Source organism: Dasypus novemcinctus, chromosome 23 (assembly GCF_030445035.2).
Source record: "Dasypus novemcinctus isolate mDasNov1 chromosome 23, mDasNov1.1.hap2, whole genome shotgun sequence".
Taxonomy (NCBI): Eukaryota; Metazoa; Chordata; class Mammalia; order Cingulata; family Dasypodidae; genus Dasypus; species Dasypus novemcinctus.
The window spans coordinates 17,261,608-17,288,599 of NC_080695.1; the positions used below are offsets into that span (position 1 = coordinate 17,261,608).

General features: G+C 60.2%; 2 protein-coding genes across 7 annotated transcripts in view; both read right to left on the reverse strand.

The window, feature by feature from the left end:
- Window positions 1-8,758: 8,758 nt before the first annotated feature.
- Window positions 8,759-14,238, reverse strand: LOC101426613 (uroplakin-3b). Its single transcript, XM_004448284.3, has 6 exons — window positions 14,048-14,238; window positions 13,711-13,860; window positions 12,899-13,136; window positions 11,654-11,733; window positions 10,929-11,058; window positions 8,759-10,164 (listed from the first exon to the last, which is right to left on the reverse strand). The coding sequence occupies exons 1-6, from the start codon at window positions 14,187-14,189 to the stop codon at window positions 9,996-9,998; spliced, it is 909 nt and encodes a 302-aa protein (XP_004448341.2). The 5' UTR covers window positions 14,190-14,238; the 3' UTR covers window positions 8,759-9,995.
- A 2,001-nt stretch (window positions 14,239-16,239) lies between these two features.
- The window catches only part of DTX2 (deltex E3 ubiquitin ligase 2), a 36,399-nt gene continuing 25,646 nt past the window's right edge, over window positions 16,240-26,992 (reverse strand). For 5 of the 6 annotated variants that reach the window (XM_004448278.4, XM_071211175.1, XM_004448280.3 and 2 more), the window contains 6 exons: window positions 25,768-25,908; window positions 23,151-23,224; window positions 21,820-21,978; window positions 20,398-20,559; window positions 18,717-18,806; window positions 16,240-17,623 (listed from right to left, as the gene is read on the reverse strand). In XM_004448278.4, the coding sequence (XP_004448335.2) occupies window positions 17,396-17,623; window positions 18,717-18,806; window positions 20,398-20,559; window positions 21,820-21,978; window positions 23,151-23,224; window positions 25,768-25,908 (854 nt within the window). In that variant the 3' untranslated portion in view covers window positions 16,240-17,395. The remainder of the gene's footprint in view (window positions 17,624-18,716; window positions 18,807-20,397; window positions 20,560-21,819; window positions 21,979-23,150; window positions 23,225-25,767; window positions 25,909-26,992) is intronic. The other variant, XM_023591424.3, reaches the window with a different exon arrangement.

Genomic DNA, 26,992 nt, shown 5'->3' on the forward strand with positions numbered 1-26,992 from the left:
ACCTTTGCCATATCCTTGTAGCCACACAGGTCACACCATCCTGACACCGGGTGGGCGGGGGATTGTTCCAGGGAGCACAATTCCTACGGGGCCATCTGGGAGGCTGGCTACCACCGCCCTGGAACTTGTGTGTAGTCTTGCAAAATATGCAGGGCGGTTTCGGATGTCTTTAAACAATTTCCTGCTCTCGTCTTCGTTTGGTCTCTTACATTTTTCACTCAACACCATTTAAGCCAGTACCCACTATTCAGTGTGTTCGTTGAATCAGATGCTTCTCCCTCCTGCATAAAAGTCCCTCGTGGGCCTCCCCCACGTATGCCTTGTCCATCCCCCTGGTGATGGTCTCCAAGGCCCCAATACCAGACAGCCCTGCGGTAAGCATCCTCTGGAATGCTGGGAGGATTTCTTGGGGACTTTTACCCAGGAGTAAGGGAGCTAAGAGACAAGCCAATCATCTCACTAAATTCTGCCAGACTGGTTTCCAGAAGGACAGTAGAAACACAAGGGTTTCTATTTCCCCACATCCTCTCCCAATCCTTATTATTCAGCTTTCTATTTTTTGCCAATCTAATGAAAATAAAAGGGTGTCTCATTTTTAATTTGCATTTCTCGGCTGACTAGTGAACTTAAACATCTCATCACATACATGCCAGTCATTGGAATTTATGCTTCCAGGACTTGTCTGTTCATAACCATTTTTTTAAAAGATTTACTTTATGTATTTATTTTATTTCTTTCTCCCCCTCCCCCATTACTTGCGCGTCTTCTTTTTAGGAGGCACCAGAAACTGGACCCAGGACCTCCCATGTGGTAGGTGGACACCCAAGTGCTTGAGCCACATCTGCTTCCTGTTCATAACCTTTTTAAAATGGGATTTTAAAAAATATTTTTCTTGTTGATTTACGGGAGTTCCCAGAGGCAGACTTCCTGTGAAGTTAATGAAGCTGCAGCCTCAGGGCCTGCACGTTTATGGGGCAGGAACAAATCAATAGAACAGATGAAAGGCTGAAAACAGGCCCATTTACACACGAGGACTTGGTCTATGATAAACACAGTCCTGCAAAGCAATGAACTAGAACGTGATTGTTTAGTGCAAAATATAAAGGGAGGGGCCACTGCAATCATCCAGGTGAGACACAAGGTGGTCTCCACAAGGACCCTCTGGAAATCCATTTTCCACCCTGGTGTTCTGCAGAAGGCCTCACTTGAAAGAAGGGCTCTGGGGCAAAAAAAAGTTTCTAAGACTCGGAAGTCCCTTTGCTCTGAAGCCTACTTGCTGGGCCCCCCGGGGCTGGGCACTGGCTGCAGTGGACGGTCTGGGGGACAGGTGGTGGAGCCTGAATTGCACCGGGCACCCCCTGCATCCCCATTCCTGGCCCTGGGAGCAGCTGGGTGGGTTTCATGGGAGACACTGTCCCCAGAGGCCCAGCTCAGGCCCTTTCCTGTCATGCCAGGGGCTCTCCTCTCCCTTCTGCTCACCCAGTTTGGCCACTTAAAGCCCAAATCTGACTCCACTTCCTTGGAATTCCTCTGCAATGCCCAGTTCCTCAAGGCAGCATCCGGGGCCTTCCACGCCACGCCCCGCCCCAGGGCACGTTGCTGACCTTGCCTCCTTCCCCCCAACTCCATGCTCCCCTCATCCCAGCCAGCCAAGCCCCTCAGCAAACCCACTGCAGTGCCCGGTTCCCTGCCTTAGTCCTCTCCATCTTCAACCAAAGTCCCAGCGCAGATGCCACCTCCTTCAGGAAGTCTCCCCTGGTTTGCCCCAGCCAGGTCCAGGGCCCTCCCCTCCCCAGGCACAGCTGTGCCAGCTCCCACCCCTCTGCCCTGTTCCTGTTTGGGACCCCTGCTCTCCCAGGCAGAGGACGCCACAGGAGAGGCACCCATAGGTGCCTGCGGCCCCAGGGAGAGGGCTGGGGGACACAGCCGAGTCCAGAAGTTCCATGGAACACTCATGGGGGCCTTGGACCACCTCGGCTGGGGAAGGGAGGGCGAGGGCTGGATGATGAGTGGAACCTTCCTCTCTGCCCCTCAGGGGAGAAGTCAGGGAGAAGGGCTGCCCCCAGCGCTGGTGGGCAACTCCGGTCTGCGTCACCCCAGGGCCCAGGGAGCGGAGCTTCGGGGAGGCTGCAACTACAGCGTCCGAGCCCAAGGGAGCTTAGAGATCCTGGGGCTTGAAACTCAATTTACAGAGGGGAAACTGAGGCCAGGAGGGGACGGAAGGGCTGCCTGGAGGGGAGAGGAAGATGTGGCCAGGGGTCCTGCCTCCTCCCGGTTCCCTGTCCCCAGGAGACAAGGATGCCCGGGCAGGGACCAGAGCGGGGCTGAGAGGGAAGGCGCGTGGCCCGGGAGAGGGGCTGCCGAGCCGCCAGCTTCACGGGCTACAGGGGAGGGCGACAGGCGGCCCAGAGAGCAGGGCAGGGGCCGCGTGCGTGCGGGCAGCGCCGGGCGGGAGGGCGGGCGGCTCGGCCTGCGTCCAGGGGCTCCTCCGAAGGCCCCGGCCGGCTCCGCCAGGCCTTTCCCACCTCCAGCCTCGGCCCCCGCCGTCCCCCTGCCCCTCCTCCAGGCCCGCTGGCTCTCAGTCAAGCGTCTCCGTGGCTGCCAGTCCCGTGGACACCGCCTCCAGTGACGCACAGGCCGCGTCCGCCGCAGTGGCGGCCCCTCGGGTGCCTCCCCCACCAGCGGGGCCCTCTCTAAGGGCGGGGGCCAGACGGGAACCGTCTGCTTGTCCAGCGGGCCCGTGGGGCCTCCAGGCTGGGTCCCCGGGCCTGTCGTCCTCGGGACACGGCCACCTCGCCCCCCTGCAGGAGCCTCCATGGGGTGTGCAGGAGGCGCAGACGTGGCCCCTCTGCCCTGGGTCGTGCCCCACCCCTCCGGGGACAAGAGGGGTACCTGCCCCGCCCCCTACCTCAGGCAGAGCCTCTTCCCACGCTGCTGTGGTTGTGCCTGCGCCTGGGGCAGGGACAGGAGAGGGTCTTCAGGGAGCCCTGGGAGGCCGTGGGCTCGGGGCCAGGGGCTCTCTTCGGGTTTTTTTGTTTTTTTTTTAAGATTTATTTTCTATTTCTCTCCCCTTCACACCCCTCCCCGCCAGCTGCTGCTCTCTGTGTCCATTCACTGTATGTTCTTCTGTGACAGCTTCTATCCTTATCAGTGGCACCGGGAATCTGTGTTTCTTTTTGCTGCGTCATCTTGCTGTGTCAGCTCTCCGTGTGGGCGGCGCCATTCCTGGGCAGGCTGCACATTTTTTCGCGCTGGGCGGCTCTCCTTACAGGGCGCACTCCTTGCACGTGGGGCTCCCCTAAACGGGGGACACCCCTGTGTGGCAGGGCACTCCTTGCGTGCATCGGCACTGCACATGGGCCAGCTCCACACGGGTCAGGAGGCCCGGGGTTTGAACCCTGGTCCTCTCATGTGGTAGGCGGACGCCCTATCAGTTGAGCCACATCCACTTCCCCAGGGGCTCTCTCTGGACCATGGGAGGGGCCGAGGCTTCAGAGGAGCGTGGGGATCAGGGGGTGCAATGAACGTTCAAAGTGACAGTTTTGTCTGCCTCTGAAACAAGAAAAAATATCTCAAAGGAGAAAGCAAAGTCTCCATCCACGGAGCACCGACAGGTCACATCCTTTCCACCACGGCACCTCGTTGCCCCTCCCAGAGGCCGAGGGGGGCGGGAACTGCTGTCCCCTTCGCTCAGGAGCACCCAGCTTGCGGATGGCATGTGGCATGCCCAGTGACTGTTCCCCAGAGAAGCCCTTGCTCTGCCGCAGCACTGGCCCCAGAGCCTTTTCTAGAAATCAGACGGTCACACACTCAAGGATGCTCTAGGAGCTTCCAACACTGAACTCGGCGCTTAGGTTCATGTGAGCCAGGCACAGATCATCATGCCCCCCAGGGGTGGCATCTGCCTCCTTCCTAGGGCGCTGGGCGGTAACTCCTTCGACACCCTTCTCAAGCACGGGAAATTACGTTCCTGCCTTAAGCCTGCCCCGAGCCAGCGCCAGCCACACGGTGCCTTTGTGCGAATCACAGAAAAGCAGCCCTTCTCCGGGCACTCGGCCCCCGACCCACGGCCGGGCACTCCGACACACAGTCCACCACGACACGGGTCTGAGCCTCCGCCGCCCACTAGAGCAGCCAGGGGGCACGGGCTCCCATCATCCCTGGTAACCAGGGTGCCCTCTGTCAGTGCCAGACCAAAGAAGCAGGTGGCATGGCCAGACCATCCTGGACAGGGCAGTGGCCACCATGCCCAGCTGCTAGAGGTGACGAGGCCAGAAACTCCCAGGCCAGGACCCAGGGAATGTAGCACGGTCCCTGGCTGACTGTGTGGGCTCCGTCCCCGGGTCTCAGCCCTCCCAGAGCTTCCAGGAGCTCCCAGCACCCTTTAAAAGGCTCCTTTCCCACTTATTAAGTGAAGGTGATTTCTGCTGTTGGCAGCTAAGAACACGTGGAGATAGAGAGCTTTCTGGGCCTGCCTCATGGTCGTACTGGGCAGCTGAAAGAGACCCCACTTCTACAGAGTTCTACCTGGTTAAAAATGGTTAGGAGGGGGAATCGGATGTGGCTCAAGCAATTGAGCTCCCACCAACCACATGGGAGGTCCTGGGTTCGGTTTCCAGTGACTCCAAGGGAGACGATAAGCAAGACAGTGAGCTGGTGTGACAGGCAAGTATGGTGAGCTGATCCAACAAGATGACGCAACAAGGAGACACAAAGAAGAAAGACAATGAGAGACACAACAAAGAAGGGCGCTGAGGTGGCTCAAGCAATTGGGTCCCTCCCTTCCACATGGGAGGTCCCAGGTTTGGTTCCTGGTGCCTCCTAAAGAGAAGATGAGTAGACAGAGAGCACAGAGCAAGTGGACACAGAGAGCAGACAGCTAGCGCAAAACAATGGCGGGGGAATAAATAAAAAGAAATCTTAAAAAAAACTGGTTAGGAGGGGAGTGGATGTAGTCCAAGTGGTTGAGCTCCTGCTTCCCATGTACAAGGTCCTGGGTTCAATCTCTGGTATGCACCCCGCCCCCCCCAAAAAAAATGGTTAGGAATTGATCCAGCAAAGTGAGAGGAGAGGTGGTTAGAGATGAGTGGAGGACAGGCAGATGCCAGGCCTTCTGTTATTTTTTCCTCCAAAAATATAATTCCAGGACTATTTTGACTAAAGGAACAGATAATTGGATGCTTCATCCCAAATACCAGTAACATTAAAATTAACAGCATTAACTTAATACTTTGCTGAAACAAACATACCAATGTAGGGTTTAAGAGTATAAAGAGGTAGCGTTACTCATAATAGCCAGAAAGTGGAAATAACTAAATGCCCATCAACAGATGAGTGGGGGGAAGCGGACTTGGCCCAGTGGTTAGGGCGTCCGTCTACCACATGGGAGGTCCGCGGTTCAAACCCTGGGCCTCCTTGACCCGTGTGGAGCTGGCCCACGCACAGTGCTGATGCGCACAAGGAGTGCTGTGCCACACAAGGGTGTCCCCCGCGTAGGGGAGCCCCACGCGCAAAGGAGCGTGCCCGTAAGGAGAGCCGCTGAGCGCGAAAGGAAGTGCAACCTGCCCGAAATATGGTGCCGCACACCCGGAGAGCTGACACAGCAAGATGACGCAACAAAAAGAGACACAGATTCCCAGTGCTGCTGATAAGGATAGAAACGGTCACTGAAGAACACACAGCAAATGGACACAGAGAGCAGACAACTGGGGGGGAGGGGTGAAGGGGAGAGAAATAAATAAATAAATAAAAAACAAAGCGAGGCAAAAACAAAACAAAGCAGATGAGTGGGTAAATTAAAAATGGTCTATCCATACAGCAGAATAGTATTCGACAACTAAAAGGAATGAAGTGCTGATACATGGGATGGGCCTTGAAAACATTATGCAAGCCAAAGAAGCCAGCCATAAAAGGCCACGTACTACTTGATTCCTTTTATATGAAATGTCCAGAAGCGGCAAATTCACAGAGGCTGAAAGTAGGTTAGTGGTTGACAGTGGCCGGGGCGGGGTAGGGGAATGGGATGTGCCTGCTAATGGGTGTGGGGATTCTTTCTGAGCTGACGAAACTGTTCTAAAATTGATTGCAGTGATGGTTGCATAAGCTCGTGAATGTTCTAAAAACCACTGGATTGTACATTTTAAATGGGTATATTGTATGGTATGTGAATTATGTCTCAATAAAATTGGTATTTCTAAAAAGAGCGTGAAGATGTATTTGCATTTTATAAGATTCGTTCGGTCAATAAATATTTTTAAGCACCTTCTGGGGGCTGGGTACTGTGCTAGCTCTGGGGACACCCCTGGTGAACAAAACCAGACATGGTCCCTGGCCCCCTGGAGTTTACAGTCTAGTGGAGGGGAGGCCAAAATCAAAAGCTCATACTTTTAAATGTCTAACCACAAAATGGAAAGCGTGCAATGAAGGGAAAGAACATGGCTCTGGGAGAGCTGAGGGGTCTGGGAGAGCTGAGGGGTCCTTGAAGAAGTGACATTTGACATTTGAGCTGAGCTGTGAACTAGGGGAAGGGGAGAAAAGCAGAGGCATGTTCTACAGAGTGGGGACAGCAAGTGAAAAGGCCCTGTGGCAGGAGGGGCCAAACAAAGGCCTATTTGAGGCTGGAGTACAGAGAGCAAGGGATCATGGAGGTCTCATGGTCCACACAACATCAATCCTGAAGGCTGCGAGCAGGGGTGGGATCATCTGCCCTTCCAGATGGATGTGGGGTCAGGAATGGAAAAGGGGGGCCCAGCGAGGGTACAGCTGCTGACATCTCAGTGAAGGGCCATGGCGGCTGGCTTGGGGAGTTCAGGGTAAAGGGAGAGAAACGGAGGTAAAGAAAAAACGGGGTAGGGGGGGTGTTGGCCTGATTTCCTGGTTCCCACCTGCTGTCATCTTGATTCCTTTGATTTTGGGCTCTATGAATGAATCATCTCCGAGTCATCACCCCGACCGGTTGCTATTGTCCCTTCTTAACAAGAACTTGTTTTTAACACTGAACCCTTAAGTTGCGGGCAAGGGATTTCAAAGCGCTTCCCCAAATACAGCCCTGGAGAAAATACAAGATGCCATGTAATAAAAGACACATCACCATGTGCTTCCAACCATGCACTCAGGGCTCGGCCCATCCGGGTCTGTTCACAGGCCCTCGCCCGAGTGATGCCATGGCACATTTCCGTGGGGCCCGGCATGACGATGCCCGTGCTGGGCGATGACCCACTTCTGTGAGCCCCTGCTCCCCGTGGAGACTCGGAAACCTTGGAACCATAGCCCTGGGGCCAGGACACCCCGCAGTCGGGCGGGCTCAGAGGAGGGCCTGCAGCCAATCCAGGGCAGGTTCCGTCTTTGTAAAAGATTAACCATTTGTTAAAGCGCTGGTGGAATTCACCAGCTGTTCGGATGACGCCCCAGAGCCCCTCTTTCAGAAGATCTCTAAAGGAAGCTGGGATGGCATAAGCACTTTCGGAACATCATGCAGGGAAAGAGCCCTGGCTCTCCTCGCCACAGACCGGGGACCCCACCCTCAACAAGTATCTCCGTTTTACGTTCATGTCCATCCCCACAGTAGCAACCCGGACATGGCCTCCTCCCTCTGGCTCATCTCCCCATCTGCAAAGTCCCCAGTTCCTCCGGCCACCTCTTGAGTATTTCTAGAGTCTACCCCCTCCTCCCCAACGCCCCCATGTCTGCCCTGGCCCAGGCCTGGTTCCATCTATCTGGACGAGCAGGCCAGCCTCCCTCTCGCCAGCCTCCCAGCCACTGGTTCCCACCCCCAGCCTCTGTCCATGTCACCTGGGGACAGGATGGTTTACAGTCCTGAGCTGCCCTCCCTCTTCCTCCTTCCTTCTTTTCCCTCCACTTGACTAACTTCTATTTGCCCTTCAAGACTCAGCTCGGGAATCACCCTTAAGAGGCCCCTCGAGCCCCCAGGCAGGGTCAGTCGCCCCTCCTGGGCTCCCCAGGCCCCTGGGCTACACTTCACAGTCTTCGCCCCACCTGGCACCTCTGTCTGGAGCTGTCTCCCCAGCCGAGGCTGAGGGGCCAGGCCCGGGCAGCCCCCAGGGGGAGAGAACGGTCCCTCGAGTGGGCACGCCCGGGGCACCGTGGGACTGTGCCTGCCACCTGCAGATTCCAGCATTAAGAGCAAGCCCCAGGAGGACCCAGGACGCACGAGCCTGCGCACTTCCTGCTCCGAGCCGATCCTGGGAGGCCTGAGTGTTCCTTCACCTTTTCCCTTGGCAAACGCGGGCGCAGCCCTCTTCCTCCCTGCCAAGCCCCTCCTGGGCCGGGCCCCTTGCTGGGCCTCGGGGCCTCCCCACCTGGTGTTGCAGTCGGGCCTGGACAGGATGCTCTGAGACTGGCGCTGCCAAGGGGGCAGGGGAACTCTTTGGACCCCCTCTCCCCTCAAATTCCAGGAGGCCGAGAGTGTCATGGACTTCACAGTAGCCGAACTTCCAAAGCAGCTGCCCAAGGGGGCTGGCTGCCCCTCAGAGTTGCCCAGAGTAGCAGGGCCTGAGCCCCCGACCGCTGGGAACAGAGCCAGCCTGTCTACACCCGGAGAGGTGGCGCGGCTGCCACGTGTGCAGGCAGGAAGCTGCACTGCGGTGGGCCCACTCGCTCGCACCTGAATGCATCAGTGGCCTGAGGAGGGGACCCCAGAGCAGGGCAAGCAATCCAGGGAGAGGCTCAGGGCAGCAGGGGTCTGGTGGGGGAGACCAGCCCGGCTTCCCGCAGCCAACCTGTCTCTCAGCACCGGGACTCACACGGCTCAGGGCGTTTATTCACCTCCAAGGAAGCGGCCAGAGGGCCCAGGGCACACGGGGTGGTGGACAGAGGGTCCCCCGAGCCTCAATTTCTCTATCTGAACAAAGGCTGCGATTGTGCAGACTGAATGGGAGTGCAGCGCTCCCGGCACACAGGAGGTCCTCGAGAGGGAGCGGGAGTGCTCATCCCTCTGACTGGCTCAGGGGAAGCCTGGAGCGCTGACCTCCCCAGGTCCCGCTGCGGGGACTCAGCTCCCCAACTTCCCGGTGGCCAAGGGCGGCCACTGGGCGCGCTGCCTGTGGACGGAGTGCGCGTGCGCGCGCGGCAGACCACGGCCGAGCCGGCAGTGCCCTGGCGCCCCCGTGTGGCCATGACGGAAACCACCAGCCTTGCGGGCAGTCGACGCGGGAGGGATTGGAGTCCGAAGCGTGTCCTTCCTGGTGCTTGGCTCAGGGGGCTCTCCGGCCCCAAAGAACCCACTGGGGAGATGGTTGAGGAAATGTGAGGCTGAGGGTATGTGACAGTCTGAGTCCATGGTACCCCCAGCAGTCACGGGCTCCATCTGGACACGTGGTGTTACGAGCAGTGAGTGTCCCCAAGCGTCCCTCTGCCTGAGGCCCCACGTCTAACATGGTGTGCACACAGCAGGCACTCAATAAATGTTGGTGGAATAAGTAGACAAGGGTGTGAGCCATCTGTATGTGCATGGCAGGTGGAAGTGGTGGCTGGAATCCGAGGGACACAGCTCTCTGACCTCCGACAGCCTGTCCCGAGGAGCAGGGCCCGTGCCCAGGGCCGCTGGGGGTGCTGGTGGCTGGGACAGAGGGCAGAGGGAGGCTCAGGTCCAGCCAAGCCCCCGCACGGAGCAGGGTGGGGCCTTCTGCGGGCTTCTTCTGGGGCTCGGAAGCTTCCAGGCAGGGCCACTTCTCCACAAGTGACATCCTCAGCTTTGCTCGCAGGACAGAGGAAGGGACTGAGGGGCGCTGGGTGCCTGGCTACCATGCTCCCCAACTGTCCCAACTTCAACTTGCAGATGCCCAGAGAAGGGAAGAGATGGGGGAGCCAAAGACAGGCTGCTGGGGGGGGCATCTCAGGTGGGGTAAGAGAGTGTGGTGGGGCAAGAGGCCGAGGACCCTGGGAGGAGGGGGTGTGCAGGGCAGGGGCTGGAGAGGAGCCTGCACACGCTGCCCCTCCCATCCCTGCGCCCCCAGGCTCCCGCCACATTGACCAGCCTAGGGGCTGAGGCTGGGGAGGGGGTCCAGGCCGGGCTCGCAGCCCACCGGCAGCGTGGCGGCCTCACTGGGCGGGATGTGGTGGGTCGTGTAGCGCTTCCCCGCGAAGGAGCCGATCCTCCGCAGCTGCTCCGAGGACGGAGCCTCCTCTGGCCACCAGAGGCTGTAGCTGGACAGGGAGAGGAGGAAGCGGCACTAGGACCCCGCCAGGGCCGCTTCCCTGTCCATCTCCCTCCCCCCCCATCCCTCCTTCTGCAGCCCTGAGCTCACCTGTCCTCCCTTCTAGAACCAGCTGGAGGGCCGCCTCCTCGGGGAGCCACCCTGACTAACCTGGCATGGGTTCACTGAAAGCTCAGAGGACGCACAGAGAGACTGCGCCCAGGAGACAAGGGCCCCCACGCAGAACGGCAGGGGCCGAGGGAGGGGGCGGTGGTGGCTTGACGTTATATGGACCCCGGGAAAGTGTGCTCTTAGATCCAGTCCACTCCCGTGGCTGGAAACCCGTTACAGGGGGGACCTTTTGATGAGGTGTGACCCAGCTCGTTCAGGACGGGTGGTAATCCTATTACCGGAGTCCCTTGCAAGAAAATGAAATGCAGACAAGAGGGAGAAAGCCATGGAAGTAAAAAGCTGAAAGCAACAAAACCCAGAGGAGAAGGGAGAGCCCAGCAGAAGCCACCAGGTGCTCTGCCAGGTGGCCGAGGAGCTCAGAAGCTCCGGCAGCTTTTCTTGGCCTCCGCCGTAGGCTAATAAATCCCCATTGTTGAAGCTGGACCCTTTCGTGGTATCTGCCTGGGGAATGAAAGCAGGGGCCCTTCCCAGGACCTGCTGTGAGTGGAAGTTCCCCAGCTTAAGTCAAGACAGCAGCTCGAGCGGCGGGCTCCCAGGGGCAGTGCCTGCGGGCCGGGGGCCGCCCGGGGTGTCGCCACTCACAAGCGCACGGTGGAGGCTGCCAGGAAGCCCAGCAGCAGGAGGCCGGCCAGGGAAGACAGGACGGCGGTGATGACGATCATGCCGCCGCTTCGCCGCCCTGGCCACGTGTCGATGGAGCTGGGGTCCTGCCCTGTGTGTACAGAGGCCACTCGGAGGCTGCCCCGTGGCCCCAGAGCCGTCACCTCCCACCCCGCTCCGCCATGCTCGCACCCCAAGGCCTGGCTGCCTCGCCCCCCCTCGATAGCCTCTCGAGCCCACGCATCTGTCCGTCTCAGCCGGGCATTGATCGTGGGTGCTTTGCCAGCCTGGACCCCCCCCCACCCTGGCCTCTCAGCCTAGACTGTGCCCACCAGGGCTGTCCCCTCCTCCACCACCCCGCCAGTGGGGGGCAATGCAGCTGCAGATGGCATTCAAGACCCTCAGCCACCCGCCACACCCCTGCCCTCTGCTGCCCACCTCCCAGGCAGCCCCACACCTGCCACTGGGGCAGAGGGCTGGGTCCCCGTGGAGGAGAGGTTGTCAGTGGCCACTGAGCTGGGGGGTGGGCTGACTCAGCACCCCACCCACCACCAGGTTCTGTTGGGGGGCGCTGCTTCCAGGCTGAGCCCCACGGGAGTGCGGGGAGGGCCAGCTGAGCACCCTCATTTCCTAGAGGGTCATGGGGGGCCCGCAGGGCGGGCGGTGAGCCTTCAGGGGCAGGCAGCTGCCAGAAGCCCCCCAGTTACCCAGGTGGAGCGTGATGGGCTCTGACCACCTGGTCTCGGCCTTGGGCGAGCCCCCGGCGTCCATCAGGAGAAACTTCACGCTGGAGGGAGGAGGGGAGGGCGAGCAGGGGTGAACCAGAGGCCGCGGCTGCCCCAGGCAGGGTGCTGCGCCAGCCACGGAACCTCTGCCGGGTGGGGTCTGGCGTCTCCCCACGTGTCAGCCCCCCTGTAGCCCGGCCTCCTCCCACGGGAACCGGGAACCGCCACGGGGACCGCTGCCCTCTGCCCCAGGCCATCTGAGCTGCTGCTCTCCAGCCAGGGCTGCGACACGTGAATTTGGGTCCCACTGTGCCTAAACGTCACCAGCAGCCACCAAAGAGCAGGCGAGGGCTGACTCGGAGTGCGCAGGGCTGGGGTCCCCAGGCCTCCGGGAGGGGGTCCGCGGCTGTGTGGAGTCTAGGAGGACAACGGGAGGGGCGGTGAAGGGCATCGAAGAGGGCAGGCACCTGAGCAAAGGCCCAGAGGCAGGCGGAAGGGCGTGGTCAGGGCATGGGGCGCCCAGAGTCCAGGGAGGGGTTGGGCCCAGCGCCAAGGGGCTCAGATTTGATCTCCACACAGGCTGCGGTGCTTCAGAAAGATCCTGGGCATTGAGGGACCCAGGCAGGCTAGCATCGAGGGGCGCTGGCAGGGGGCAGGTTGAGGCAAGTATGGCCAGCGGGGAAGTGGGGGGATGAGCTGGCAGGGTGGGGAGAGAGCAGCAGGGGAGCCGCCACCCAGGGCTGAGCACACTCACACCCGTGCCCGGCATTTCCTCCTCCCCCGGTGCCCGGCGCTCCTGGCTGGACTTGGTCTGGCCAGGATGCCCTGGCCTCCTTCCTGCATCCCATCCCAGCTCCACCCCTGCCTGAACAGGTCACTTGGCCCTCTGTGCCTCAGTTTCTTCACCTGTAAAAGAGGCTGGTAGCCACCTTTCCTACTCCCTCTTAACAGACAGGTTTGGTTTCCTGCCAGATCTGACAGTGACAGGAACCAGTGGGGCTGCAACTCTGCAGGCCCTGCCTCTGACCTTGACCACGACCCCAGCTTTCCTGGTACCGCCCTCTCCTCTCTTTCTGTGTTCCACCCACACCCAGTACTGCTGCCGGACTCGATGGGGGCAGAAACTGAGTTCTGCAAAGGGGAGGGGCCAGGATATGGGGCTGCCCACCAGCCCTGGTCCCAGAGGTCCCTTTCCCTCAAGTTCAACTGCAGCGCAGTAGGGCCCACCTGTAAGGCCCAGGGCCGGGGAGGGGGGCGTTGCAGTAGGGCGACTGGTGGAGGTCAGCAAGGCAGCCGGCGTCACTGCCCACCCGCAGCACGGGGATACCCCCCCCACCACCCATGGGGTCCCTGCAGGGCAGGCGGTCCAGGGACAGGGGCAGTGTCATATAGCGGCCGGCAGTCAGCAGCTGGGGGAAGGCCGGGATCTCAGCCAGTGTCTGCGGGTTCCGGAAGCCCCTGGAGGCTGCAGAATAGACGGACAGACAGATGGCGGTGTGGGTGGGGGAGGGGCAACCGGGAGTCCTGTCTTCAGCCATCCTCCAGCCCACCCCGCCATAACCCCTCGCTGGGTCAAAGGCCTCCGGCCATGGCCCCCCACGCTGCCCCCTCCCTCGGGGCCCAGGGGGACCGTCCAGACACAAATCAGCCCCTGCCACCCTGAAAGCACCCCCCAGGATAAAGCCCCGCGGGGCAGTCCCAGGGCCACGCCTGCCCCTCCCTACCTTTGCTCACTCTCTTCCTTCTGCCTAGAAAACTCCTCATCCTTCAACACCCAGTTCAAAAGTCTTCTCCCTTAGGCAAGTTCCCCTCCCCTGTCCCCACCTAAAGGCAACCAGTGCGTCCCCCTCTGGGCTGTCACTCAGCCCTCCCTCGCGCTGCCCACTGCACAGCAGCCCTTTCAGGAGAGGGGCTGTTGCTGTCAGCTGAGGCCCACAGTCCCTGGCAGGCATACAAGTGGTGAGGTCGGTAGTGAGAGGCTGCCAGGCCTGGGCGCCCCGGGCCCCGCCCTCCCCGGTCCCTGGCCCTGTATCACGCACCGTTGCTGAAGGCCACCACCAGCCAGATGGTGTCCGCAGCCCCGGCCTGACCATCCAGGACACAGCGCGGCTGCTCCAGGGAGAACGTGGTGGCCGTGACTTTCCCCTCCAGGTCCCAGGCCGTTATCTGTGGCGTGTAGGGGACCAGCCCTGTGGCGGGGTGGGGGGGGCACAGGGTGAGGCAAGGCAGCAATGGGGATGGGAGTGGGGGTCCCGGGGAGCCCACCACCCCTGGAGGCTGCCTCTCCCAGTTGCAGAGGGGTGGGCTCCTGGGCTCCAATCTCTCCAACCGAAGCCCCAGCCCCTTGGGTCCGCCGTCCCGGGACGCCCCACTCACGCAGGCTCCTGCTGGGCCGGATGCAGGTCATTGCCACCAGGAGCAGCAGCTGGGGGCGAGGCCGCCTCTGCGGGATCCTCATGGTGCCAACCGAGCCCTGGCCTTCTCGGACAGCTGCAGCCGGGAAGGGGCCGCCCAGCATTTCTCCGGGGCTGGTCTGGATTCCTCCTGCTGCACCCACCCCACCCACCACCTTGGGCCCAGAGGAGCTGGTTAGTCAGGCTGCCCAGGGGCCGGAAAGACCTGAAACAGCCAAGGTGCCCTCCCCCCCCCCCCCCCCCCCCCCCCCCGGCCAGCCCACCACAGGGGGTGCAAGCACGGCCCAGCAGGCACGGGCCAGGGCCGGGACCCACCGTGGGGTGAGGGAGAGGGGCCACTGGACCCTCGTGGCGGATCAGGCTGCCCCGGCACCTGGAGTCTGAGGTTTGAACCCCGTCCCACCCCGCCTCCCCAGGAATTGGCCACATGCCAGAGATTCCTGCATGCCGGGAGCCTCCCTCTGGCCTTCCACCCCCACTTGGGGAGCACGGAAGCAGAGAATGGGGAGCCGGGCCACCCCGCCTGGCCCTGCTGCCCTGCACACGGCCACATCGCAGTTCCTCACTTCCCTCTTCCCAAGCAGGTGGGCTCAGAGAAACTTCTGCAGAGCCCCTGAGAGCTGAGTCCGCCACTTGCACAGCTCCTTTCAGTTCACTGTACCCGAGGCGGTTTCACATACTACAAAACCCAGCTGGTTCAATTTGGTGGGTTTCAGTACATTTAGGAGATTGTGCAAGCATTACCACTATCTAATTCCAGAACATTTTTCATCACCCTCAAAAGAAACTATACCCATTTGCAGTCACTCCCCATCCCCCCAGCCCCTGCTAACTGCTGACTTGTCTCTGTGGATTGGCCTATTCCGGACATTTTGTAGCAACCGCTGTGTGTCTGGCAAACACGTAGCCTACTGTTTTCAAGGCTCGCCATGTTGTAGTGTGGATCAGAACTTCTTTCCTAGTTATGGCTGAACAAGACACCACATTTATCTACTCATTACTTGACAGACATTTGAGCTGTTTCCACTTTTCGACTATAATGACTAAAGCTGCAATGAACATTTACACACAAGCTTTTGCATGTTTTCGGTTCTCTTAGGTGTAGCTATTCCTAGGAGTGGAATGGCTGACTCAGACGGTAACTGCTTTTTAAGGAACTGCCAAACTGTTCTCCAAAGCAGCTGCATTTTACATTCCCGCCAGCAGTGCACAAGGGTTCCTCTTTCTCCACATCCTCATTAACACTTACTTTCCGTGTTTTTTATTTATTTATTTTTATTTATTTCTCTCCCCTTCCCCACCCCGGCCCCGGTTGTCTGTTCTCTCTGTCCATTTGCTGCGTCTTCTTGTCCACTTCTGTTGTTGTCAGCGGCAGTGGGAATCTGTGTTTCTTTTTGTTGTGTCATCTTGCGTCAGCTCTCCGTGTGTGCGGCGCCATTCCTGGGCAGGCTGCACTCTCTTTCGCGCTGGGCGGCTCTCCTTACAGGGCGCACTCCTTATGCATGGGGCTCCCCTACGCGGGGGACACTCCTGCGTGGCAGGGCACTCCTTGTGCGCATCAGCGCTGTGCGTGGGCCAGCTGCACACGGGTCAAGGAGGCCCGGGGTTTGAACCGCGGACCTCCCATGTGGTAGACGGACGCCCTAACCACTGGGCCAAGTCCGCTTCCCCATGTTTTGTTTTTATAGTCATGCTAGTGGGTGTGAGGTGGTATCTCACCGGTGTTCTGATTTGCATTTCCCTATGACCAATAATTCTGAGTATCTTATCATTCGTTTCTTGGCTGTTTGTAGATCTTCCCTGGAGAAATGACTTTTCAAGCCCTTTGTTTTTTTAATTTGCAAGAGTTCTTCGTACATTCTGGATACGAGACCGTGATCAGACATGTGACCTGCACATGTTTTCTCTCCTTCTGAATGTCGCTCTTAATGGTGAGGACCCCGAGGCTCCTGGGGGAGCCAAGCAGATGGCAAGCGTCCAGGTGCCGCCGGGAGGCAGTCATGAGAGAAGCCAAGAGCAGGTCTGGGATCCAGCCAAGTCAGGGTGCCAGGTTCTCTGCCAAGGTCTCCCCACCCTTTCCCCAGGACCCACTTACCCACTGGGCACAGGAGGCACAAAGCCTGAAGTCCACAAAACTTTTAGGGACCCATGAAATGCTTTAATATCTTTTAATATCAGAAGGAAAAACAATGAACTTTTAAATGGAAGAAAATGTTCAAATATATAACATTCCCCTTTATACCAATGTGCTATAAATAGAAAATTCTTTTTTTTTTTTTAACAGAGACAAGAATTCGTAGAGGTAAGAAGACCTCAGGCCCATGACAGTTGTCATGGGCACTGTTCGTGTCCCCAGCCCCAGGTCAGACTGGGGTGCTGGTGGAAGGGCCCTCCTCCTGAGAGGCTCAGCAGGACTCTGAGGATGCTGGCAAACCAGCCCTGGCCTGGATTCCAGCCCCGGCTGCACTGCTTAACTAGCCCGGGACCTCAGGCCAGCCCTGCACCCCGGACTTGAGTCTCCCCATCTCTAAAACGAGGGCAGCTGCACTACCCTATGCCAACATCGTTGTGTAAACCAGACCCCTGCGGGGACCTGGCACAGAGCTGCTGGAGTGAACACTGGAAGGATCAGATGGCGTGGGGTGCGGGGAAGAGGACAGGTCAGTGCCCCGGGCTCTGTGGCCCTCACCACCGCCTCAGCACCTCCATTTACCAAATGCGGGCGGGTGTGCAGCCTGCAAGATCCCTTCCTGCCGAGGCTCTGCCTGCAGGGAGGGGCGAGGGCTGGCCTCCACGCACATATGCACATGCACGCACACACCCAGCCCTCCCACTGACAACACACCAGGGCCTGCTGACTTCAGCTACAGTGCGTTTATTGCAAACAGAGAATGTGAGGTATGAAAAAGCTGACCTGGAACCCGTGCCCGCCCCGGGCTGGGGACGGGGCCCAGTCTCTTCACCCCATTGCAGGCCCTGGCACTGCGGGCCCAGCGCAGCCCACCAGAGGACGGAGGGGCCCCCTGCACTGAGGTAGTTGCATCTTTCAGCCCCCACAAGTACAACTCCCCAGGGCTGCCAGATCCCCCCACAGACCCAGGCCTGGAGGGAGAGGGAGAGAGAGGCGGCAGCCACGGCATGAGGCGGAACAGGCCTGGTGCCCCCGAACGAACAGCCTGGCCTCTCAGGAGGGGAACTCCCTGCCTGCCCACCTGAGGGGCAGCCCCGCCAGCCACAGGGAGAGCAGGACGCTCACCGCAGCGGCAAGGGCAGGCATGGCAGCGGGGCTGGGGCCAGCCAGGCAGGTGGGTCACTGCTGCTCCAGGCAGTCCTCGGTGACGCCCTGGGCGGCCAGCTCGGCCAGCACGTTCTGCAGGTAGTTGGGGTCGGGGTAGCCGTGGCCTGTCACGTTGCGATCCATCTCTGTCTTGTGGTGGATCTCGTTCCACACCACCGTGTCCGCCTCGCCCGTGGTGCTGGACGTGCCCACGGTGAAGATGAGCCGCCTCTTCCAGGCCACCTTGAGGAGCTCCAGGACCTGCCGGTGGAGAAGGGGCGGGTGGGTGAACTGAGAGGCCAGCCTTCCCTGGTGCACCCTCGGGCCAGGGAGGGCGCACCCCTGCGCCCCAGCCCGTGCCTGCTGCTCCCTCCTCCTGAATGCTGGTGGACCTGCCCCAGTGTCAGCTGGGAGTGAGGGAAGAACCAGGCGCTGGGCCTTTCTCCTTTCCATGATTCCCGCCCCTCAGGTGACTTCATCCAGTCCTTGGCCATCAAATGCCACCTGCAGGGGCCCCATCTCTAGCTCCATCCCTGAACCCCCTGGAACTCGACTGCTGGGACACCCCAACAGGATCCCACACTCACAGTGAGGTCAAGACACACCTGGGGTCAGCCCCAGGCCCGCCCCTCCCCACCCCCGCCCGACTAAAGCCAGTTCCACCCACTCAGCCCTGGCCACACACCAGGAGCCATGCTGATTCTTCCCTACCTCCAAGACACACAAGACAGCTCCCCTCTGCCCGCCCTGGCCAGGCCCCCTGCTCCTGCTGCCCTCCTGCCTGTGCTCTTGGTCACCTCCATCTAGTCCTTCCCCTCCATGGCGGCCACCGAAAATCAGATGGTCTTATTCCACCGCCAATGACGCTTCAGAAAGCACGCAGAGTGAACCCCAACCTAGCCTGGCCTGAAGGCTGCTGCGCCCTCCCTCACCCCAGCTTTGGTCCCGCCTTCTACTGGCTCTGCACCCAGTCCTGTCTCAGAGCCTCCAGCTGCCCCCTCCACCTTCCCCACCCGCTCAGAGCTGGCAGTACCCCGTGCCGGTGCTGGGGCACACACAGCTCCTCGGGCTATCTCCCATCACCTGGTGCTCAGGGGCCCCAGTCCCCCCTACCACGGCAGAGCCTGTAACCTCCCTAAAGCCCCTGCCCAGGTCCCAGAGCCCCAAGGACACCCACACACACCAGCCACTAGAGGAGCCACCAGCCCCGCGGGTCCCATCCTCCTGGCATTTAAGTGCGTTGGGGGTCAGGGTGGGACTGGATGTGGCCACCAGTCCAGGCACCCCCCGCAGCCTTGCTTCGCCCTCTACACATGCACGAGGCACAGGGAGCTTGCCAGGGGACAGGCTTTACCTTGCGGCCCTCGGCGTTGTCCGGAAGGTAGCAGTGGCGGGGAAACCCCCTGGCGGTGAACGGCTTTCCAGGATTGGGGTGCTCAGGGCCCTGTGGAGGAACGTAAGGCCCAGGAGTGGTGTGCGCCTTCCTGCCCCGGCTAGTCCTCACACCGAAGGGGCCGACTACATCCCTGCCTTGAACCCCAGCCCTGCGAACACCCAACAGCACCCCTCATCACGACCGTCCCCGCTGTGAGCCGGGCCCGACTCCTTGGCACTGGGCCTCCTCCTGCTCTCTCCCCGCAGGTGAGACCAGGAACGCCTCAGGGCTGGGAAGGACCCTCGCCTACTTCTCAGAGTGCCTCTGCGCCCTGGGCTCCCCAGCCTGAGTGGACAGGTCTCCCCGCAGGATGCCCACGCACCAGCCCACAGGGCCACCTGCCGCCAGGCTGCACCCTGCACTGTGATGAGAGAGGACTCTGAGGCAACAGCCCCCAACTGGACAGCAAGGGGCAGAGAGCTCTTGCCACGTAAGTGACACCCCATGTAGCGCTCGAATTCCCTCCCACTCTGTGGCCCTGACCCTGCCTGGAACATTCTTAAGTTTCACTTTGAGCCATGGAGAAGTGATGAAGGGAAAAAGGAGGGAGAGCAGGTAGTTAAACCGAACGGCTCCACGACACCCTGTCTGGCCCTGGTCCACCCTCCCTGGTATCTATCGTCCCATCCTGGCCCAGGTCTGACATGAGCCCTCAAGGCTTAGGAGGCCCATCTGGCTCTCCACGGGGCCCAGTGCTCATCTCGTCCTGTTCCTGAAACCCAGAAGTCGCCCAGCACTCCCAGCTAGAGTGTTGCTCTGCTCCTGGCGGCCCCCGGGGCTCGCTCCTGCTGCCCCACGTCTGCCCCCCTGGTGCTGGAGATTTGGACCCAAAGGGTATCGGTAATGAAAGAAAGAGAAAAAGGAGAAACAAAAAGAACAAGAGAGCTGGGATCAGGGGGTCTGTGAGTAGAGTCTCCTCAGACAACTTTATTGGTTACAAGGGGCTCTCTATATACCCCAGTCTACCTGACAACAAGCAGCAACCTGAACCTGTAGTCTAGGTGACTGCAAGCAGCAACTATTAGCATTACTAAGGAACTCAAAAAATCTTATCTCAAGGTACAAAGTCTAAGTGCTCCATTTACTACAAAAGGTCTGCGCTCATCTTTCCTTTCAGCCTTTAACAGCTTCATCCTGTTTGCTGGGAACTCTTAATTACTGCATTCCTTAGGGTGCAAGCATAGCCCTGGGAACAGCACGTCTCTCCTAGTGAGACCACTGTGCCTCAGTTTCCAAAAACCCTGGAAGGCTTCCTTGGTGCCTATCATGCTCCTGGCGCCCCAAGGAGCCTCTGGAAACAGTGCCTGCCTGCCTGTGTGCTTGCTCTTCTGCCCACCAAAGTCCAGCTAAGACGTCCCCTCCTCCAGGAAGCCTCCCCAGGCTCGGGAAAGGGCTGCATGCCACCACTTTGCCTCCACAGTCCTAAAAGCTTGCCCAGTCTCTCACCTCCCGTGCCCAGCCCAGGCCTTATGGGGACCGAGGAACCTGAGCTCAGGATCCAGGGACAGACTGCTGGGAGAGGGGCAGGGAGGAAGAGGCGCACCCGGGGCCGTCTGACTGGGGGCTCCCTCGGAGGCTCCTGGGAGCAGGCCGGCCTTACCTGGATGCCGTGAGGAATGGTGTAAACTATGAGTATTGTCCCGCAGTCCTCGTGGCCAGGGAGGGACACCTGGAACTTGAACACCTCCATCTTCCCGCGGGGCTGGGTCCCTGTTTTCTCTCCGTAGATGGTTTTGCAGGAAGGACACTGCAAACTTCCATCCTGAGACAAGGCAGAAAGCAACAGCTTGAGCTGGCCGGCCCTGAGAAGCTGTAGACAGTCACGCCCAGTCTCTAGCTGGGGAAAAGAGGTCCCAGGAGAAGGGCCTGGCCTGGGTCACAGAGCCAGCTCCTAGCAGATCTCCCAACTCCTGGCAACTTCCCCCCACAGAAACTCAATTCCCAAGAGTTTCCTTGTGAAGAGAAATTTTGCACGAAAACCTCATTATGCAATTTTCTTGAAAGGGGTGTGATATTAGGAGACTAGAATCAGATAGAAAAATCAGGTTTATGAGCAAAAGTCTCACAATCTAATCCTGTTCAAAATCAAAGACGTTGGCAAATTTTATGTTCTATATATTTTTACACAATAAAAATTAAATCAAGCCTGGCCACCTCACGTGACTGCTTCTCTCCATCCTCCCAACCTGTTCGTGTGGTTGAATTCCACTCAAGGAAAAGCAGCGCGGCCCAAGGGGCTATGGGCTCAAGCTGGGACTCCCCTCCATAGGGCAGCTGCAGGGCAGCATGGGCCCGCTATCCTTGCTGCAGCCTGGCTCTGCCTCTCTCCTGCTGGTGGCCCCGGCAAGGCTCCCTTTCTGATCCCGTTCGTCGGCTCAGGGTGACCTCAGGCAGTGGCGGCAGGGACGCAGTGAGAAGGTGCACATCAGGCAGCTAAGCGCTCACGGCAGGTGACAGGCGAATGTCAAGGCGGAGGTGGTGCTATGCCACTTGGAAGGGCTGGAGCCCCAGGGCCTGGCTAGGGGGGCAGGGCGGCAGCCCAGTGGGTCCCCCAGCTGAGGAGGGGGTAGGCCGCAGAGAGCCAGCCGGGCCTTCGGAAGGGGGCTCCCCGCCTGTCTGTGCCCGTGAAGGTCTGCTGCTTGGCCTGTTCCTGTTGAGGTCTCTCTTGTTTAATTACTTCTGCTCACGTGAGTAAGTTTAGTTGGCTTTTTTTTTTTCAACATGGGTGATATGCTGGCAACTGCCTGGAAGATGATGCAACTATCGGGGACAGAAGCCTTTCCATCTCTTCCACTCTGCGAAATTCAGTGGGCAGACTGATGGGGTGACCCCACACCTGCCCACCCCAGCCCTCCCTGCAGCCGACACCCATCCTCTGGCAGGGTGAGGCCTCGCAGGGAGGCCAAGACTGAGGAGCCAGTCCAGCTGGGGGCAACGAATGCCCAGGGGCCTCCAGGAGGCCCCCAGACCTGGGTGTGCCTGTGGGCAGCCCCCTGACCCCCCGGGCCAGCCCGGCAGGCACCTTGTTCCCGTTGCAGTACATGGCCAGGAGGCAGAGCAGGTGGAAGGCGTGGCTGCACTTGGAGAGGCGGCCCACGGCCACAGGCCCGATGCTCCTGCTGTTGGTCACGTCGCTGTAACCCGACACCGCAGCCAGCTTCTCCATGCAGATGATGCAGTCCTGCAGGGAGGCCAAGCACAAGGCAAGCTCGCCAACGGCCGGTGGGCGGCGGGCCAGGCTGCTGCAAGGACCTTCCCCGTTGAAAGGCCGAAGGACGGTAAGAAACAACTCCACAGTCCTTAGTTTCAGAGGCTGGGAATACTGAAGAGTGCCCCAGGAACGTACCCTCAAAGGACTCGCCGTGAAAGGGTGGGTGACAGGTGACCCCGACCCCAGAGGACAGGGCAATGACACAGGCATGGCCAGAGACCAGAGGAACAGCTGTGTATGGAGGGAAGAGGAGGGCGGTCTCTGCAGGGGAGAGGCCCTGGGAGCGGCTTTACAAGGGAAAAGGGAATTCCAGAGGGACAAGGACCATCATTTCAGGTAGAGGGAACAGAAATAGCATGTAGGCTGGGGTCAGGGTGGGGGCAAGGGGTGAGCGAGGTGGGAGAGATGAGACAAGAACAGGCCAGCACCAGTCCCTGGGAGGTCTGGCCACCTTGCTCAGACGCTGGGACCTGCGCTCTTACGTCCTGGGCCAAGGGGGTGAGGCTAGAAGGGTGACCAGGCCGGTGTGCACAGGCTGGCTGGGCAGGTGGGTGGAGGGGCGGCGGCCGGCGGCAAACAGCCCATTTGTGCCCGACGAGCACGAGGGCCACGCAGGGAGGGTAGAGAACGGCCGAGGGCTGCCAAGGGCAGCACCCAGAGGGCCTGCAGAGCAGGAGGTGCGAGGAGACAGCCAGGTGTCTGCCCGACCTTCACTAACCAGACTGTTCTCAAGACCTCAGCTGGCAGGAGAAAGGCAAGTGCAGAGGCTCCTAGGCTCTGTCCTGGCATGGCTGGCCTTTAACCCACCCCAAAGACGTGGCTCAGCAGCAAGACGTTCAGGTTTGCCTGAAGCCCTAATAGGGTTTGGCAGGCACCACTAATGACAGAATCTGGCCAGCTCTCCCCACAACTGGGGGGTGAGGGAGGTAGGATGCCATCTGGCCAAGGTCATTGTACTTCCCCAAGTGCCAGTCCTTGGGGAGTGGGGCAGGCACTCCCATGCCTCATCTCTAAGACCTCTGGTCCCTCAGATGGCATAGGGAGGGGCCTGGGAAGAACGGGCTGGTGTGACCCCCATCTGTGGCATTACCCCCTTGTTTGCAAAGAGAAAACAAAAGCGGCGTGGCTTCCACCCCACACACCTCATCTGGGGGTGTTCTCAGCTCCTCGCTGTAGCTTCTTATCACCTGCTCCGGCTCTGGCTTTGGAGACCCTCCTAGGAGAGAGAGGATGGTGAGCAATGTTTCACTGAGGACAAACCAGAGATGCCGATGCCACAGAGGAGGCAGACAGGCAGAAGTCCAAGCTGCCCGGAGAAATGTTAGAAGGGCTGGAGATGGGAAAGGTCAACGTGTAAGAGCAGACAGACTGTGCCAAGGGCAGAAGGAACACGCCAGGGCGGGGCCCGGCCGGGCACCAGGAGCCCAGGAGGAGGGAAGGGAGGGGCAGAGACAGCAGCCGTCCTGACCCTCCCTCAGGAGCCCCGTAACCTGCTCAGCTGCTCACCTACGCAAGTGCAGCCAGGAGGGCAGGCCCAGAGAAACAGAACAGCAGCTTCCCAGACAACGAAGCTGGCGCCCGCTTGGGCAGCACTGTGTTGTTTATTTGACTTTCCTCGTTTCCGTACGCAGATCTCAGCCAGTGAGGGGGGTTAGCGTCTGGCATGCACCCGGGCCTCCCCAGGGCGGGGCCCTCCTGTGCATGTTGACACCGAAGCAGTCCTAAGCCAAGAGCCTCCACACGTCTACGCCCCACAGAGGTCTCAGCCACGTGCCCCTCGGGCCCCCCGCTGAGCAGCACCAGGAAGTGCACCCCGACTCTGCCCGCCCTCTGGCTGGCAGCCGGGAGGTCCTCCACACACATGAACACCAGAGGGTAGTCCCAGCCCAAGGACAAGAAACTGCCCGCACTGAGTGAGAGAAAGCGGCTGAGCCTGGGGGCTCTCCAGGCAGCAGCGGGAGAATCACCGAAGACTTTGCAAAGCCCTTCAAGGGCGAAAGGAGGGCCGAAAAGACTGGCCTGGCCCTGGGTAAGTGACCCCCGGCAGTGGCTACCCGTTCCACCTCAAGGTCATGGTGGAGCTGCACATCCACATCTCCAACCAGAGGGGCTGTGGTTTGAAACCAAGTTCACGGCCACCAGCCCAAGGGGGACAGCTGACCTCTGGGTGACGGTTAAGAAGGGAGGTGGCTGGGGGTGGCAGAGGCCTAGACTGGAATCAGGGGACCTGAGGTCCGACTCCGGCTCTCATGCTGGGGCCTCGGCTCCCTCATCCGAGAGGCAGGAGCACAGTCCCCAGCAACGCTGCAGCCGCCACGAGGGCACTGGCTGCTCTGGTCAGGAAGGCGTTAGAGGCCAAGGAACACCAGGCACGCGCGTGGCTCCAGGACCGACTCTCGTCACTGTGGTATGAGAGCCAAGGCACAGTGCCCACTGGCGCAGGTGGCCGTCCTGGGAGTCACAACTCAATGCAGATTGGGAAAAAGGCCTTTTAGAAAAGGTCTGGTGGCTGCAGGCCAGTCACCAGAAGAACCCAAGACCTCCCTGGAGCCAGGACCAGCTCCTGGCCCCACTATGATGCCAACCAGTGTCCCAGTCCCCACCCACCCTCCCTCCCCTGAGCAGGATTTGAGAACGGAATGTCACTGTCCATTAGCTCTCTTTCTCACAAGGAGCTGGCCAGGTCACTGTCAGCTCCGTGAAAGGGATGGCTTGCTCAAGGAGGGCAGCAGGGCTACCGAGAGCTGGTACTCTTCCCGGGCAAACCTGAGGGCACTCGGAGCTGCCAGCCTGCATGGCCCACAGATCCATCTCCACCTCCAGAGGAGAGTGAGAAAGGAGCGTAAGAGGCGTGGCCTGGGGCTCGGGTGCCCATGTCTGCTCTGATGGCTGGAGGGGTCTTGGTAGTGCCCCAGCCCCCCGAGCCTACCTCCTCCACTGGACCAGTCGATATACAGGATTAGAACAGGCCGAATTGCTGAGGGCCAGCTGCCTCATGGGGTACTGCCCATTCCCCACACAACCAAGCGGCTAAGTAGGTGGCACCCATCTCATGAAGAGAGGAGCTTGTGTTTAGATCACAGAGCCAGGGAGCGCGGGAGCCAAGACTGAGAGCCAGGCCCGGCTTCCCGGAGTCCCGCTCTGCCCACTCCACCACACCACCTCTAGGGTCGGGCTGGTTTTAAGCCATCCGTGACTCGGGCCAGATGCTGGAGACAGAGCCACAAGCAGCTTCAGAGAGGTCAGGACTTCCTGCCCCAGGGCCCTCCACGCACACCGTGTTAAAAGGCAGCAGCACCTTCCTTGGTTCGGAAGCCCCTTCTTCCCCAGCCGGGCAACGGGGCCCTTCTGCAGTAGCCTCGCCCAGGTGGCTGAAAGGGCTTGGGCAGGAGCAGCTGGACGAGGGTGCCCATCCTAGGGCACATGCTGGTCCCACTGGAAGGGGCCAGTCGCCCTCCTCCCGAGCCAGCGGCTTGAGCCCCGCCTCACCCCCACCTTCGTGTGGGCAAAGCCAGGATGAGCCCCTCATTCAATCCGAGTCAGGAAGAGAGGACCTGCGCTCTGGGTCCGACATGGGAAACAAAGATTCCCCAGGGGGCAGAGGGCAGGGAGAAGGGGCCAATAGCCCATCACCCCCCAAGGCAGAGGGAACAGAGCAGGCCACAGAGAGGAGAGAGGAGCAATTGCCGGGACAGCCGGAAGGCAGTGAGACCAGAGGAGGCGGAGCACGGCCAGAGAGCATTCGGGAGCAGGAACTACCTTTCACGGACATTTTCCTCAATCTCTTAACTGAACTGTGACTTTTAGAGGCCAGACAGGAGGCGGGAGGGCTGGCGGGCTGGGGTGCGCGGCTAAGACACACGGGGAGTCCAATGGCTGACATCAGAACACTCGTCATGCCTACACGGGTGCGAGATCAGACATGCAGGAGGGAGAGACGTTAAAAGGAGTCATTCAGCACGCGACCTCACCAACCCCAGCTCAGCGCAAAGAGGGAGCTCAGTGGAAGGCCAGCAGGGCCAGCAGGGCCCGCAGAGCCCCCCAAGCCCACCCAGCTGGCTGTGCAGAGGTCCAGGCTGGGAGTCAGAGAGCAGGTAAAATTGCCAAAGGTCCCCGGCTTCTGCACAAGCGACCCATCAGCCAGTGCAGAGCACGCAGGCGGCAAGGCATCTGCTCCACAAGGCACAAGTGGACGCCCCCAGGAAGCACCGTAGACAGTGCTAGGTGGCGACTTCCTGTGCCAGGCACAGAGAAGGAGCACAGAATGTCAACACCGACGGGAAGAGCCAAGCTAGAGGATCTGGGCGGGGTCTCCTGGGCAGTTACTTGGAGAGTTCACGCAGCCTCCCGGCACCTCCTGGAGCCCCCAGGCCTGGCCACGCCCTCTCGGGTCCTGGTCCCCCTGCCTCCAGCACGGCACAGTCTGCTCGGGCCACAGACACACGGCACACGGCACAAGCCCTCTGGCCTCCGCAGGTGAGGTGCCACACTGCCCCTGGGGACTGGACACCGAGTCACCCCCGGGCCCTGGGACCCCCCTTCGGGAGCAGCAAAGGCCCAGGCTGTGACTTCCTTCCCTGGTGATATCAGTCACGGCTCGAATGGCCCCCTGCCCCCACACCGAGGTCTCACTCCTCAGCCTGGCTGGACCCTCAGCCTGCACTGCCCCTCCACACGCCGATCACCCAACACCTCCTAGAACCAGTGTCCTCCCTGCTGGGATCCCTGTCCCTGCCACACCCCCTGCCCACCCTGTTGTCTGCAGTACCAGCAACCCAAATCCCCCTGGCATCATCTGCTCACAGGGGCCTCCTCCCCCGGGGAAAGGGCCTTCCAGAGCCCCAGGATCTGGCTCAGGGTCTGGACACGCAGGAAGTCTGGGGAGGCCCTGGCGGTGCCAGCACTTGCTGGGCCCCAGCCTCCTCCTAGGAACAGGCCAGGCTGGGCTGTGCTGCCCCCACCAAAATGGTCAGGGGAGGGGGAG

Bases quoted from the DNA above. Each gene is read 5' to 3' on its own strand.
- LOC101426613 (XM_004448284.3), bottom strand. From the start codon at position 14,189: ATGCTGGGCGGCCCCTTCCCGGCTGCAGCTGTCCGAGAAGGCCAGGGC. The intron at 11,734-12,898 runs GTGGGCCCTACT...TCCTCCCTCCAG, and splicing joins CCCGGCCCTGGGCCTTACAG to CGTGAAGTTTCTCCTGATGG. The intron at 10,165-10,928 runs GTGAGTGGCGAC...CTCCCTGTCCAG, and splicing joins GCAGCCTCCACCGTGCGCTT to CTACAGCCTCTGGTGGCCAG.